At 42.0% G+C, this 14,901-nt stretch overlaps 1 protein-coding gene and 1 non-coding gene across 2 annotated transcripts in view; one reads left to right on the top strand and one right to left on the bottom strand.

Annotated features, from left to right (window-relative positions):
- Positions 1-13,770, top strand: part of CCDC170 (coiled-coil domain containing 170) — a 129,551-nt gene extending 115,781 nt beyond the window's left edge. Inside the window, exons 10-11 of the mRNA XM_010331419.3 lie at positions 8,657-8,893; positions 11,124-13,770. Of these exons, the coding sequence (XP_010329721.3) occupies positions 8,657-8,893; positions 11,124-11,324 (438 nt within the window). The 3' untranslated portion in view covers positions 11,325-13,770. The remainder of the gene's footprint in view (positions 1-8,656; positions 8,894-11,123) is intronic.
- Positions 8,996-9,098, bottom strand: LOC120363448 (U6 spliceosomal RNA). Its single transcript, XR_005578998.1, has one exon. It is a non-coding gene; the product is annotated as a U6 spliceosomal RNA (small nuclear RNA).
- Positions 13,771-14,901: the final 1,131 nt, after the last annotated feature.

Below are 14,901 nucleotides of genomic sequence, written 5' to 3'. Positions count from 1 at the left end.
CGTGCCTGTAATCCCAGCTACTTAGGAGGCTGAGGCAGGAGAATTGCCTGAACCCAGGAGGTGGAGGTTGCAGTGAGCCGAGATCGCGCCATTGCACTCCAGCCTGGGTAACAAGAGCGAAACTCCGTCTCAAAAAAAAAAAAAAATAGTGAGTTTTAACTTTCATGTGTTCTAATTCTGGTAATCATCATCTTTTTACTTCTAGATATAGGACTCTTAAACATTTCTTCAAGTCGGGCGCGGTGGCTCACGCCTGTAATCCCAGCACTTTGGGAGGCCGAGGTGGGTGGATCATGAGGTCAAGAGATCGAGACCATCCTGGTCAACATGGTGAAACCCCGTCTCTACTAAAAATACAAAAATTAGCTGGGCATGGTGGCTCGTGCCTGTAATCCCAGCTACTCAGGAGGCTGAGGCAGGAGAATTGCCTGAACCCGGGAGGCGGAGGTTGCGGTGAGCCGAGATCGCGCCATTGCACTCCAGCCTGGGTAACAAGAGCGAAACTCCGTCTCAGAAAAAACAAAAAACAAAAAACAAAAAACAAACAAACAAACAAAAAAACAAACATTTCTTCTTGGACTTATCTAGGGTTGATGAGTTCCCTCAGATTTTGCTTGTCTGGGAAAAACTTATTTCTCTTTCTTTTTTGAAAAATAACTTTGTTGGCTGTGTATTTTTGATACGCATTTTTTTTTCCTTTTCACTTTGAATCCCGTTATCTCCTAACCTGTAAGGTTTCTTTTGAGAAATCCACTGTTAATCTGATTGAAGTTCCATTATATGTGACTTTATGCTTTTCCTTTGCTTTTTTTAGAATTCTCTTTTTGTCTTTGACTTTTGACTTTTAGACTATAATGTATCTGAGAGAGGACTTTTTTGGGTAGAACCTATTTGGGGATCTTTGAGCTTCTTGTATCTGTCTGACCATATCTCTCAACGATTTGGGACATTTTCAACTAGTATTTTATTAAATAGGTTTTTAATGCCTTTTCTGTCTCCTTTCCTTCTGTAACATCCAATAATGCAAATCGTTCAGTTAATGGCGTCCCTATGCCACATAGACTTTCTTCATTATTTTTTCCTTTTTTGACTCAGTTATTTTCAGAGACCTGTTTTCAGGTTTAGAAATTGTTTCTTCCGCATGATCTAGTCTACTGTTGAAGCTCTCAATAATGTTTTTAATTTTATTAATTGAATTCTTCAGTTGCAAGATTTAACCATAGTTTTCTTTGTATGTATGTCTTCGCTGACTTTCTTATTCAGATCATAATTTTTTTTTTCTTATTTCATTGAATTATCTATCTGTGTTCTCTTTTATTTTGTTGAGTTTCCCTAAGACCCTTATTTAAATTCTTTGTCAAGCATTTCATAGAGGTCCTTTTCTTTGGGATTTGTTACTGAAGATTTATTGTGTTCTTGTAGAGGTGTACTTGCTTTTTTCAGGTGTCTTGTGTCCCTAAGTTTGTATCTGTACTCTGTTGAAACAAGCACTTCTTCCAATCTTATGGAGCCACTTTGGTAGGGAAAGACTTTTTCCTGTAGATATGGCCTATATTGTTGATTAGGTAGGGTGTTTTGGCTTTGGTTCTGGGAGGGTACTGTTGTGTAGTCTCTGTGTGATTTCTTTAGCTGTAATCAATGTTAGCAGCATCTGTGAGTACTTCAGTGGCCTAGGGTGTGGTGTGTTGTGGTGGATGTGGTGTGGCTTTGCTGGGGATGGAGATGCTTGGCAGGCTGGTCCTTGGACCTCAGGTGACACATGCAGGGATGAGGGGATCCCACCACTGGAAGTGGGGCATGGATTGCCAATGGTTATGGTAGAAGGCCATGAGTAGGTGGCTGTCAGGTTTTGGGGAGCATGCACTTTGGGTCTCAGGAAGTGAGTTTGGCTCAGCATAAATTTCCTCTTGGGTATAATGAGGTCACCTAGACTCCACGCAGCTCCTTCTACTGGGCTTGTGCCCTGTAAGGGCTGTGGTCTCCTGTCGCTAAGTTTGCAGGTGTCTATGGTGTACATGTGGACTGCTGGGGAATCTCCCATTTACTTTTTTCCTGCAATGGGAAGTCTCTCTTGGATCCAAGAGGATCCTGGCTGACTGCTTTGCTTTCCTTTCTGTGCTGCCCTCCTGAGTTTTTGCATCTCAGAAGGTCTTTGCCTTGCTGAATTCCAGTGTTCCTCCCTAGACACCGTGTGAGATGTGGTTATCTATTTGTTGTCTTGATCCTTCTTTGTGGTGAAGATGAGTGTTGGTTGCCTTTCGTCAGCCATCTTGATGATGTTTCCTACTTAGTTAAATTTTTGTGTCCTCTTCAAAGAGGGACACAGCATCTATTTGAGTCATCAAAAGACTCTCCCACTTTGCTGTCCTATCCCATTCAGAGAGCCTGTGCTCAGTTCCTGGCTCCCACTGAGTGGTGTTTTCAATGCAGCTTCCTGAAACCTTCCAGCTGGAGAATGGAGATCCTCTCAGGGAGCCAACACATCACATTTTAAAATTTAATCATCTTCCCTTTTTGGGCCTTTGGCCCTTATAACATGAGAGAATTGTTCACTGGATTTTGAAATTATTTTTTTTAAGGATGCAGACAGTAGACACAATGTTTATGACAGCAAAACACACTTGGAACCTTCTCTGCCCTTGCTGAACAGCACATCAATCTTGTTTATGACCAGTTCTGTCCCACTGGATGAAAATTAGGGGCACAGTTTCTTGCTGAACTCTGAGCTGGGTCTAAGAAGTTCCCTTAGGAAGATGAAGAAACCAGCTCAGTCCCACTCCACTCTCAGGAATCTGCTCTTGGGTTTGAGGCTTTCTTTACCACTGCTGACTCCCTGTTCTGTGCTGGTGGCCTGGTTCAGAGCTCCATTACTTGTTCTTGCTTCCTGGGAACAAAGATTCAGGCGGCCCTGAGGATTCTGATAAAGTCTCATATTTTTCAGAGATTCTTGGCAACAAATTCTTCTCATTAGGACTTGATTCATGAGCTTCTAGACCTCCAAGCTGTGTTCTATCACCTTTGGTAGATAGCCCACTGTAAATGTTTTCCCAATCTGAACGGACAGGCTGAATATATCTCTTCTGTTATAAATACGAAGTTTAAAATTCAGCATACCAATCCCAGCAATTTACTGTTTACCACATATTTTCTTTGTAGCAGTGAGTTAGTTTGTATGTGAAGGGAATCTCTTTGTTTTAAAGGAAGATCATTTTGTTTTAAAAATTGATATTTAATCAATTTAATGTCCCCGTTTTGTAAAATGTTTGATAGACTGCAGAATATTTTATTTTGAGGAATGTGTTTATGTAACTTATAAATACATATACGTATATTCAAATCTTCTACTAGTAGGATCCACGATCAATATATTCCCTTTCCCAATTTCTTGTTTTGAAAATATTCAGTTGTTTTGAAAAATTTCTTATCTGTCGAAAATGGCAGGAATAGTGTAATGGATACTCTATTACCTGTCACATAGATTGTTAATATTTTACTAATTACTGTATTTTGCCTGGAGAGAGAGAGATAGATGTTTTATTTTTGCCAAAGTCTGTGAAAACAAGTAGAAAACATCATGACACTTCACCCCCAAATATTTTCCTACATATCACTTACGAACAGGGCGTTCTTCGACACAATACAATCAGCACATGTTTACATTAACATGGAGACGATACCCTGATACATTGGCATCTACTATGAAGTTTATAATCAAATAAGGGTTTTGATAACTTGGGATCCATAAATGGTCTGCAAGGTCTGCCCCTGTAGACCTGCACTTAGAGGGTGACATTGCCGTCTCAGGTGCCTGCTCTTCTGGTGACATTTTTCCTTGGCTACATTGCTCACTTAGAATTTTTTTCCCCAGCTGTTGACATTTTATTTTCTGCATATCTCTGAAGCTGCAGCAGTTGTTCTTATGCCTTTTTGATTGTAAGCTTCACAGAAGCTGTCAGTTTCCAAAGGATTTCATCTCCTTTGGATGGAGCCAGGTCAATAGCTACAAACCTATCTGAGAATGTCTGCCATTGATCTCCTCTCTGTCTAGAAAGGTGTCTTAGTCTATTAAGGGTACTATAACAAAATACCACAAACAAGGTGGCTTATAAACAACCAATATTTCTTATAGTTCTAGAGGCTGGGAAGTGAAAAATTAAGGTGCCAGCAGATTTGATGTCTGGTGAGAGCATGTTTCCTTGTTCATAGATGATGCCTTCTGGCTGTGTTTTCACACGGTAGAAGGGGTGAGGCAGCTCTCTGGGGCTTCTTCTGTAAGAGCACTAATCCCATTCATGATGGCTCTGCCTTCATAACCTAATCACCTTCCAGAGGCCCCACTTCTTAATGTCATCACGGGGGTTAGAATTTCAACACATAAATTTAGGAGGACACAAACATTCAGATGATTGTAATATAAACTTTGTGTCTTAATAAGTTCTATGGGTTATAGCAGGTAAAAACTGGTTTCTAGTTTATGAGTTCAGCAGATATTTGACACAGGATTCCTCAATTTAGTGAAGTCACACAAAATGGTATAAATCTGATTTTTTTATCTGGACATCTATATCCCAAGCAGTCACATCTCCTCTAGAAATTGTTCTAATCTTACAACAGTTCTTCTCAGTCCTCAGACTTTCCAGTGGGATAGTAAGAGCCTTCAGAGTGTAGAACAGGCTTGCCTGTGCCATGATTCAGATACTCAACCACAATGAAGATGTACTCACCCTAGGGAGAGATTTTAATCTCTGATTATAGTCTCCAAATGTTATCAGTGTAAGTCACAGTCATCTAAAGCCCTTCAGCAATACATAATCAGGAGTTCAGCAACTAAATGGGAGTTGCCAGTTTTATTATCATCAGTAAAAAAATACAAAGAGATTTCATTCATCAGGGGCAGTAACATTCTCATCCTTCTTTCTGTCTCATTCACTGCTGCACAACACCAATGCCTTCTCAAAGTTCCCTCTGGCATGATTCTAGGTTTCTTCAGGAAGGCTTTCCTGCAGCCTAGTTAGCATAGACTTTCTCCTAGTTAGCATAGACTTCTCTCCTCTCCTCTCTTCTCCTCTTCTCCTCCACTCTCTTCTCCCCTTCCCTCCCCTCCCCTCCCCTCCCCTTCCCTTCCCTTCTCTTTTTTTTTTTGATGGGGTCTGGCTCTCTTGACCAGGCAGGAGTGTAGTGGTGCAATCTTGGCTCACTGCAACCTCCTCTTCCCAGGTTCAAGCAATTCTCCTGCCTCAGCCTCCTCGGTGGCTGGGATTACAGGCGTGTGCCACCATGCCTGGCTAATTTTTGTATTTTTAGTAGAGATAGGATTTCACCATGCTGGCCAGGCTGGTCTTGAACTCCTGGCCTTGTGATCCACCTGCCTCAGTCTCCCAAAGTTCTGGGATTACAGGCATGAGCCAACGCATCCTGCCAGACTTCTTCATCTTTCTCCCCACTTGTATCTCAGCTCTTTACCATGTAGATCAATTTAGCCTCCCTGGCTTGCTTCCTTCCTGACAATCTCTGCCTTTACCCAAATTCTACCCTAGAAGCAATTAGATAAAAGTGGATGCATCAAGAAAATACCCTTTCTTTTTAGGAAAAAAGGAACAGGCTGGGTGCGGTGGCTCACGCCTGTAATCCCAGCACTTTGGGAGGCTAAGATGGGTGAATCACAAGGTCAGGAGTTCAAGACCAGCCTGGCCAAGATGGTGAAACCCCATCTCTACTAAAAATACAAAAATTAGCTGGGCGTGGTGGCATGTACCTATAATCCCAGCTACTCAGTTCTCGGCTGAGGCAGAGAACTACTTAAACCAGGAGGCAGAAGTTACAATGAGCTGAGATTGAGCCACTGCACTCCAGCCTGGGAGATAGAGCAAGACTCCATCTCAAAAACAAAACAAAACAAAACAAAACAAAACAAAACAAAACAAAAAACAACAAAAAACCAAAGGAAAGAAGGGATGGGAGGCAAGGGAGAAGACAGCAAATACTTATTATTTGGTATCTGTTATTCTGCTACTTATGTATTTTTAAAAATGATTTAACCACAAAACTAAAACACAAAATAATGCTTTTTCTTTGAAAATATACTTGAACACTTTATCTCAATTGTCAGGAAGCTCAGAACTAAATTCAGAACTATACTGGTCATTGTGTATGTTTATTTATTTCAAGGTAATTAATTTTGATACTTTTCAAGAGATTGATTGTAAATGTACTTTCAGATGACAGATTTATCAAGATATAGCTGATATACCATAAAATTCACTTTTTAATAGTGTACAGTTTAGGCTGGATGCAGTGGCTTATGCCTGTATTCTCAGCAGTTTTGGAGGCTGAGGTGAGAGGATCACTTGAGTCCAGGAGTTCAAGCCTGGCCAGTGTGGCAAAACCACGTCTCTACTAAAAATACAAAAATTAGCTGGGCATGGTGGTGCACACCTGTAATCTCAGCTACTGGGGAAGCTGAGGCACAAGAATTGCTTGAAGCCAGAAAGCAGAGGTTGCCATGAGCTGAGATCATGCCACTGCACTCTAGTCTGGGTGACAGAGCAAGACCTAGTCTCAAAAAAAGTGTAAAATTTCATGATTTTTTTAGCATGTGCACATACAGGAAATGCACCACTATCATATTTTAAAACATTTTCATCACCTCTAAGAGAAACCCTGTACCCATAAGTAGTGGCTCCCCATTCTGCTCTCCCACTAGCCGTTGGTCTTTTCTGGATCTTTCATATAAACGAGATAATAGAATATGTGTTTTTTTGCGATTGGCTTCTTTCCCTTAGCATGATGTTTTCAAGGTTCACCCATGTGGCAGAATGTCACGGTGCCCTGTTCTTTTTTACTGATGAATTATATTCCATTGTATGACTATACCACATTTTGTTTTTCCACTCATCAGCTGATGGCATTTGGGTTGTTTCTACTTTTTGGTGATTATGAATAATGCTTCAATGAACATTTGTGTACAATTTTTGTGTGGGCATAAGTTTTCAATTCTCTTGCCCATATGCCTAGGAATGGAATTGCTGGGTCATATGGCAGTTTTATATTTAATACTTTTAAAACTGGCAAGCTCTTTTCCACAGCAGCCACAGCATTTGACATTCCCACCAGTAGTGTATGAGAGTTCTAGTTTCCTCACATCCCCACGGATGGTTGTTATTGTCTGTCTTTTTTATTTTAGCGAACTGGTGGGTACTAAATTGTAGCTTATTTGTATTATATTTAATGATTAGTCAAAACAATTTATGTTTGTGTAAAGTTGCTTCAAATCCTTTTTTATTATTGTGGTAAAATAAAAATAACATAATATATATCATTTTAACCATTATTAAGTGTGCAATTCAGTGGTGTTAAGTATACACAATGTTGTACAGCCATAATCACTATCCACTTCCAGAATTTTTCCATCATCTCAAATGGAAACTTTGTGCCCATTGGACAATAACTCTCATTTCTCTTCTTCCCCAGCCCCTGGTGACTTCTACTTTACATACAATTTCTATGAATTAGCCTATTCTATGTACTTCACAGAAGGGGAATTAGTCCTTTTGTGTCTGGCTTATTTCATTTAGTACGTTTTCAAGGCTCATCCATGTTGTAGTTGTAGTATGTGTCAGAATTTCATTCACTTTTTTTTTTTTTTTTTTTTTTTTTTTTTGATGTGAAGTCTTGCTCTGTGGCCCAGGCTGTAATGCAATGGCACGATCTTGGCTCATTGCAACCTCCACCTGCCAGGCTCAAGTGATTCTCCTGCCTCAGCCTCCCAAGTAGCTGGGACTACAGGTGGCTGCCACCATGCCTGGCTAATTTTTGTAATTTTCTTTTCTTTTCTTCTTTTTTTTTTTTTAGTAGAGATGAGGTTTCACCATGTTGCTCAGGCTGATCTTGAGCTCCTGACCTCAGGTGATTCGGCCACCTGAGTCTCCCAAAGTGCTGGGATTACAGTCATGAGCCACCATGCTCAGCCTTAAATTCTTTTTGTGAGCAGCTCTGGCCTAATCTTAAATAATAAGCTAATACAGAGGATGTGCCTCACACTCCAGCATAGTGTGTGTTTTGGCTTTAAGATCTTGGGACAGCTTCTCTGAAGAAGACATCACTCCACTCCCCAGTTGCAGCTGTTTACCTCCCAGACTCGCTGGTAAAGTTAGAAGATGCTTCTAACAGAAAAAGTGCCTATCTATGTTTGCCTCACAGCAGTTGTGAAGACTTGCTGAGATGGATCTGAGGTGGGGTCCTCAAGGGATACAGCATTAGAAGAGGAGACATTTTGCTCTTCCTACTGTTAATACACCAGCAAAGTCCCGTTGGTTGGTACAGAAAGTTGAAGTTGCTTTTGCTTTTGGAGCTCATAGAGTGTGTGTACCCCTACCAGCAGGATTAATTTAAGAATCTGACCCCAGAATCATGCTGTCCACAGTTTTGTCTCATTGATTTTTTTCAAGTCCGGGCACTCTAATATGTTTATATTATAACTGTCTTAAGACATGTTCGTTCAGTACATATGCTTAGCAAGATCTGTAACTGTTTGGGATGAATTCCATTCTTTATTCATAAAAAAGGTATGAAGCAAATTGACTTCTGATTTGTCATGTTTGTAAAGTGTTCTTAAGTAAATACAACAGTAGTTATCAGCATTCTCCTGACTTCCTAGATTAAAACTTTGGAACAGACTAAAGCCATTGAAGATCTAAACAAATCCAGAGAACAGCTGGAGAAGATGAAGGAGAAAGCTGAGAAAAAGCTCATGTCTGTCAAGTCAGAACTGGATACCACAGAACATGAGGCGAAGGAGAACAAAGAAAGGGCCAGAAACATGATAGAAGCAGTAACCAGTGAAATGAAGACACTAAAAAAATCTCTGGAAGACGCAGAAAAGAGAGAAAAGCAGGTGGGTCTAAACCTGGTGATGAAACCAGATTTAGGAAGATTTTCTTCTTGTTTAGGAAATGACAGGACAATTCAAGAACTTGATATTAATAGTTATTCATTTAAAAAATGGACTGTTTTCATGAATTTGTGTTTCATCCTTTCTCGAGGCACATGCTAATCTTCTCTAACGTTGCAATGTTAACACGCGCTCCCAAAGTGAGAACTATTCACGTATTTATTCAAAAGCAATTAATAAAGCTTTCATATCTTTTCAACATATCCACCTTCCCCTCCAGCATCTTTTTGACATTCAAGTAACCATTCTGATTGACCCCTCTAAGAAAAATTATTCACATTTTCGTGGCACAAACTGCAGGAAAAGAAAAGGCGTTCTTATTCAAGCAACGGAAGGGTTCTGGTTCTCGGGAGGTTTTTTTAAGTGATCGCCTCTGAAGTTTGCATCATTGCAAAGCTCTTAACGTTAACCAGGGCTCTGGCCTCAGGAGGGAAGCCTTATCTGCAGCAGAGATCAGTTGCAGGAAACAGCCCCAAATCTCAAACAGTGGCACCCAGACTTGATGGCCAACCAGGCACAGATGTAAGCCATAAAAAAGTACTCATTTGCTTGCTGGCTACAAGGAGGAGCATTTTATCTAGTGAGTCCATCAGGAGGTCAGGCACAAAGAAACGTGTACCGGGCAGCTTGACCTCCATTGCTTTTTGGCTTTTGTCTCTTTCTCCTTTTGAAGCTCAAAAGGGCATAGAATGGACTCTGATCCGAGGATTTTTCTTCCCCCGCTTTGGCTGCCTCTGTTTTGGTTCATGTGTCAGGCCGAGGTGGGGAAAGCCAAATGACACAATGAACGTTCTCAGAAAGGAAACCGCTTTGGAATTGCAAAGCTTTGGCCACATTGGAAAGGGTGGAAGTCTGAGAGAAACTTTACTTTTTCATCAGGGAGACTCGGTTGGTGTCTTAGTCCTTTCGGGCTGCTATACCAAAGTACCATCTACTGGGTGGCTTATAAATAATAGAAATCTCTTTCTCACAGTTCTGGAGGCTGAGAAGTCCAAGATCAAGGTGTCTGGTGAGCATAGTTTCCTGGTTCAGAGCCGGCCCCTTCTTGCTGTGTCCTCATGTGGTAGAAGGAGCAAGGTGGCTTTCCGGGGCCTCTTTTATAAAGGCACTAATCTTATTCATGAGGGCTCCACCCTCATGATCTAATCACCCACCAAAGGCCCCACCTCCTAATATCTTCACATTGGTCATTAGATTTCAACATAAGAATTTTGAGGGATTATAAAATTCAAACCATAGGATCTGGAGAAAATGTCACCATTCCCAAATTGGACTCTGCAAGAGAAGGAGGTTGCAGAGCCAATGAGCCTGGGGTGGGACTCTTGTTTGGGTGGCATTCTCTTGGATGTTGGAGCAACCCTTTTCTAAAATGGAGGGTGCCTTTAATGAAGTGTTGGCCAGATGCCTTGATTTATCTGATTTTGCATTAACCTAGAACCACAGAAACCAGCCTATGAGAATTTGAAGGGGTATGAGGCATATTTCAACCATTGTTCCCAGCCCCTCACTTTTATTTCTTCAAGGGACAAATGAAAGTCCTAGAGCAGTCCCATGGAATGGCTTGTGAAGTGGCAAGCTATGTGATATGACTTGATAGTAATTTAGAAGTCCTCCTGTTTTCATTAGCATATACTTTCTTGCTATTTGTTCCTTGTTTTTTTTTTTTTAGTTTAAGAGATTATTAGCCAGCTAAAATCCCAAAGCATGTTTACCATCCTTTGACACAACCCCACCAACATTTGCTTAGTTCTTCCTAGTTTGCAGAGCATACACAGAGTCACCATTTCATTTGATCTGAATTTCAGAGCAGCCTTCTGAGCTAGGTGTATGGCTAATCCCACCCTGGAGTTGGGAAAATGAAATCTTAGTGAGGTCAGGGTTTCATTCATGGTTACTTAACTGAGATTCTTGACTCAGTAACCAATACCACATCAGTTGGCTTATCAGAAGGGTGGTTGTGAAATCTCTGAAGGTTGGCAGTTGATGGGACTTATCTGGAATCTGGTATTTTATAAGTGAGAGAACTATGAAGAGGGTAGATAATTTCCCTACCTCATGCAAACCTGAGTTTTCTACAGTTTTTTTTTTTTTTTTGTCTGTTTGTTGCATTTGGCTCAGCAGTAGTTGATACGTTTTGTTTTCCCAGTTAATGAGTTTCTGTTTGATATTACAGCTGGCAGACTTCAGGGAGGTGGTGTCACAGATGCTAGGCTTGAACATGACCAGCCTTGCTCTTCCTGACTATGAAATCATCAAGTGTCTTGAAAGACTGATTCATTCACATCGGCATCGGTTTGTTACCTGTGCCTGCCTCAAAGATGTGACTACCAGGGAAGACAAGCACCCACAAGGCCATTTACAGCTTCTTCATTGAACACTGTATCTCTTGAGAGAAGTGGCCAAAAGACATGGGACACAATTCCCAATTTCACAAATTCATCATGTCTCTGAGATTTGATTAGTTTGTGAATATTGTATGCGTTGATGATACAGTGATAATTCATCACTCACAAAAAGGATCTCAAAGGTGTTAGCCTTAGATAAATGTTCTGCATTAAAAACATCTATTATTTCATTTACCAGCATTTAGGACCCAGAAGAATTCCACCAGATTACATGAGTTAGATTGGGAAATGAGAGCAAGGAATTAACATTGTCGGGTATCTATTTTAAGTCAGGGGTTTTACTAGCCAATTTTGTTCTCATAAAAACCATGTAGAAAAGCTGTGACAAGTATTTTATTTTACAACCTTTCTGGGGCTCAGACATGGAGTTACCTATCCAAGGATATAGTTGGGTACCAGTGAAACCAGAATGGACAACCCATTGGTCCTGCCTCAAAGGCCGTTCCATTTCTGCTACACAGACTCGGTTTCTCCTGAATCTCTAGGATGCTGGTGGGAATTGTTTGCATATTGAAAGGAAAATATCCCTGTCATCAAGAGTTAATGTCCGGTCCGGGCTGGGCATGTTGGGTTATGCCTGCAATCCCAGCAGTTTGGGAGGCTGAGATGGGCATATCATTTGAGGTCAGGAGTTTGAGACGAGCCTGGCCAACATGGTGAGACCCCATCTCTACTAAAAGTACAATAATTAGCTGGGCATGGTGGCATGCACCTCTAATCCCAGCTACTCAGGAGGCTGAGGCAGGAGAATTACTTGAACCTGGGAGGTGGAGGTTGCAGTGAGCCAAGATTGTGCCATTGCATTCCAGCCTGGGTGACAGATTATGACTACATCTCAAAAAAAAAAAAAAAAAAAGTTAATGTCCAAAAGTGACAGATTTATAAGTGTAAGCCATATGATTTCTTCAAAAAGCAATCCACTTAATTCATTTGGATAAAATATACATAGGTCGGTTTTGGAATGCTGGGAAGATGGCCGCCTAAGAACAGCTCAGGACTTCAGCTCCCAGTGAAGGTGCAGAGGGTGAGTGGACGCCGCATTTTCAGACGAACTCTTATTGCTCACAGACCAGGAGATACCCAGGCAGAGGGGTCACCAGCGTCGCAGTCCCAGCCGGTGTGGCTGTTTTGGCCCCCGCGGGGCTGATTCCGCCCCCGCGGCTGCTGTGACCACTCCCTGTTGCTGCCGTTCTCCATACAAAAGCCACTGGTCTGGGAGCCCTCTTAGCTGGCGAGCAGAGCCCTGAGACGGCAGAGCTGCCCATTCATCTGAAATAGCGAGTCAGGCCAGGAGATTCCTAGGCAAAAAATCCGCCAGGAGCCGGCGCCACAGTTCGAGCCGACTCCGTGAGTCGCAGCACGGGAGATCCCAGCGCCTTTTCAGCAGGCGACCCAAACGCGGGGTCATTCAACTTAAAAGACTCTGAGTCAGGGAGCCAGGTGATCAGGCTCGGTTGGTCCCACCCCTCCACCCCCCAACAACAACAAAAACAAAAACAGTAATTGGAAACCCTCTGGGTTGAGCCCTCCAAACCAAGCACAGCTGAACCGGGACGGTCCGGCTCCGTGGGGGAGGGGCTTCCGCCATTACTGAGACTCACCACCGCTACGGAGGCAGGCTGCCGTTGCCGAGGCAACCTGCCACAACAGAGAGAGTCCGCCATAACAGAGGCGGGGCAACCGTTGCCGAGACAGTTCTAACTACGCCCATATAAAAAGGACTACAGGGCAGCGGGGCGGAGCCCACAGCAGCTCAGCAAAGCCCCTGCGGGCAGGCAGTGGCTAGGTGTGCTGCTAGCTGGGTGGGTCAGACCTGAAAGAAAAATAAAAAAAGGCAGTAGTGCAACGGAAACTCATAAAGCTCCAACTCCCTGGGACAGAGGCAGACAACAGGTGGATAAACCCACAAAAATGGGAAGAAACCAGCGCAAAAAGGATGAAAACTCCCGAAACCAGAACACCTCTCCTCCTAAAAGGGATCACAACTCCTCACCAGCAAGGGAACCAGACAGGATGGAGAAGGAGGGTGATGAAATGACAGAATCAGACTTCAGAAGGTGGGTAGTAAGAAACTACAATGAGCTAAAAGAACATGTTCTAACCCAACGCAAAGAAAATAGGAACCTTGAAAAAAGATTGGACGAATTGCTGACGAGAATGGACAGCATAGAGAGGAGTATAAGTGAATTGATGGAGCTGAAAAACGCAACACAAGAACTTCGTGAATCATGCACAAGCTTCAACAGCTGAATTGACCAAGCAGAAGAAAGGATATCAGAGGTCGAAGATCAACTCAATGAAATAAAAAGAGAAGGCAAGAACAGAGAAAAAAGCACAAAAAGGAATGAACAAAATCTTCAAGAAATGTGGGACTATGTGAAAAGACCTAATCTACGTCTGATAGGTATACCTGAATGTGATGAAGAGAATGAATCCAAGCTGGAAAATACTCTTCAGGATATTATCCAGGAAAACTTCCCCAACCTAGCAAGGCAGACCAATATTCAAATCCAGGAAATACAGAGAACACCACAAAGATATTCCTCAAGAAGAGCAACCTCAAGGCACATAATCGTCAGATTCACCAGGGTTGAAATGAAAGAGAAAATGCTAAGGGCAGCCAGAGAGAAAGGTCGGGTTACCCACAAAGGGAAGCTCATTAGACTCACAGCAGATCTCTCAGCAGAAACCCTACAAGCCAGAAGAGATTGGGGGCCAATATTCAACATCCTTAAAGAAAAGAACTTTCAACCCAGAATCTCCTATCCAGCCAAACTAAGCTTCATAAGTGAAGGAAAAATAAAATCCTTTGTGAACAAGCAAGCACTCAGAGATTTCATCACCACCAAACCTGCTCTACAAGAACTCCTGAAAGAGGCTCTACACATATAAAGGAACAACCAGTACCAGCCACTCCAAAAACACACCAAATGGTAAAAGAGCATCAACACAATCAAGAAGCTGCATCAACTAACCAACAAAACAGCCAGGTAGCATCAAAATGACAGTATCAAATTCACACATAACAATACTATCCCTAAATGTCAATGGACTAAATGCCCCAATCAAAAGACACAGACTGGCAAATTGGATAAAAAGCCAAAACCCATCAGTGTGCTGTATCCAGGAAACCCATCTTACATGCAAGGATACACAAAGGCTCAAAATAAAGGGATGGAGGAAGATCTACCAAGCAAATGGAGAGCAAAAAAAAGCAGGAGTTGCAATTCTCATCTCTGATAAAATAGACTTTAAAGCAACAAAGATCAAAAGAGACAAAGAAGGACATTACATAATGGTAAAAGGATCACTGCAGCAAGAAGAGCTAACGATCCTAAATATATATGCACCCAATACAGGAGCACCCAGATACATAAGGCAAGTTCTTAATGACTTACAAAGAGACTTAGACTCCCACACAATAATAGTGGGAGACTTTAACACCCCATTGTCAATATAGACAGATCATCCAGACAGAAAATCAACAAGGATATCCAGGACCTGAATACAGACCTGGAACAAGCAAACCTAATAGACATTTACAGA

The sequence above is a fragment of the Saimiri boliviensis genome, chromosome 4, assembly GCF_048565385.1.
Source record: "Saimiri boliviensis isolate mSaiBol1 chromosome 4, mSaiBol1.pri, whole genome shotgun sequence".
In the NCBI taxonomy this organism is placed as follows: Eukaryota; Metazoa; Chordata; class Mammalia; order Primates; family Cebidae; genus Saimiri; species Saimiri boliviensis.
The sequence above is the reverse complement of the archived record's forward strand: the minus strand, read 5'-3'. Positions and strand labels throughout refer to the sequence as shown.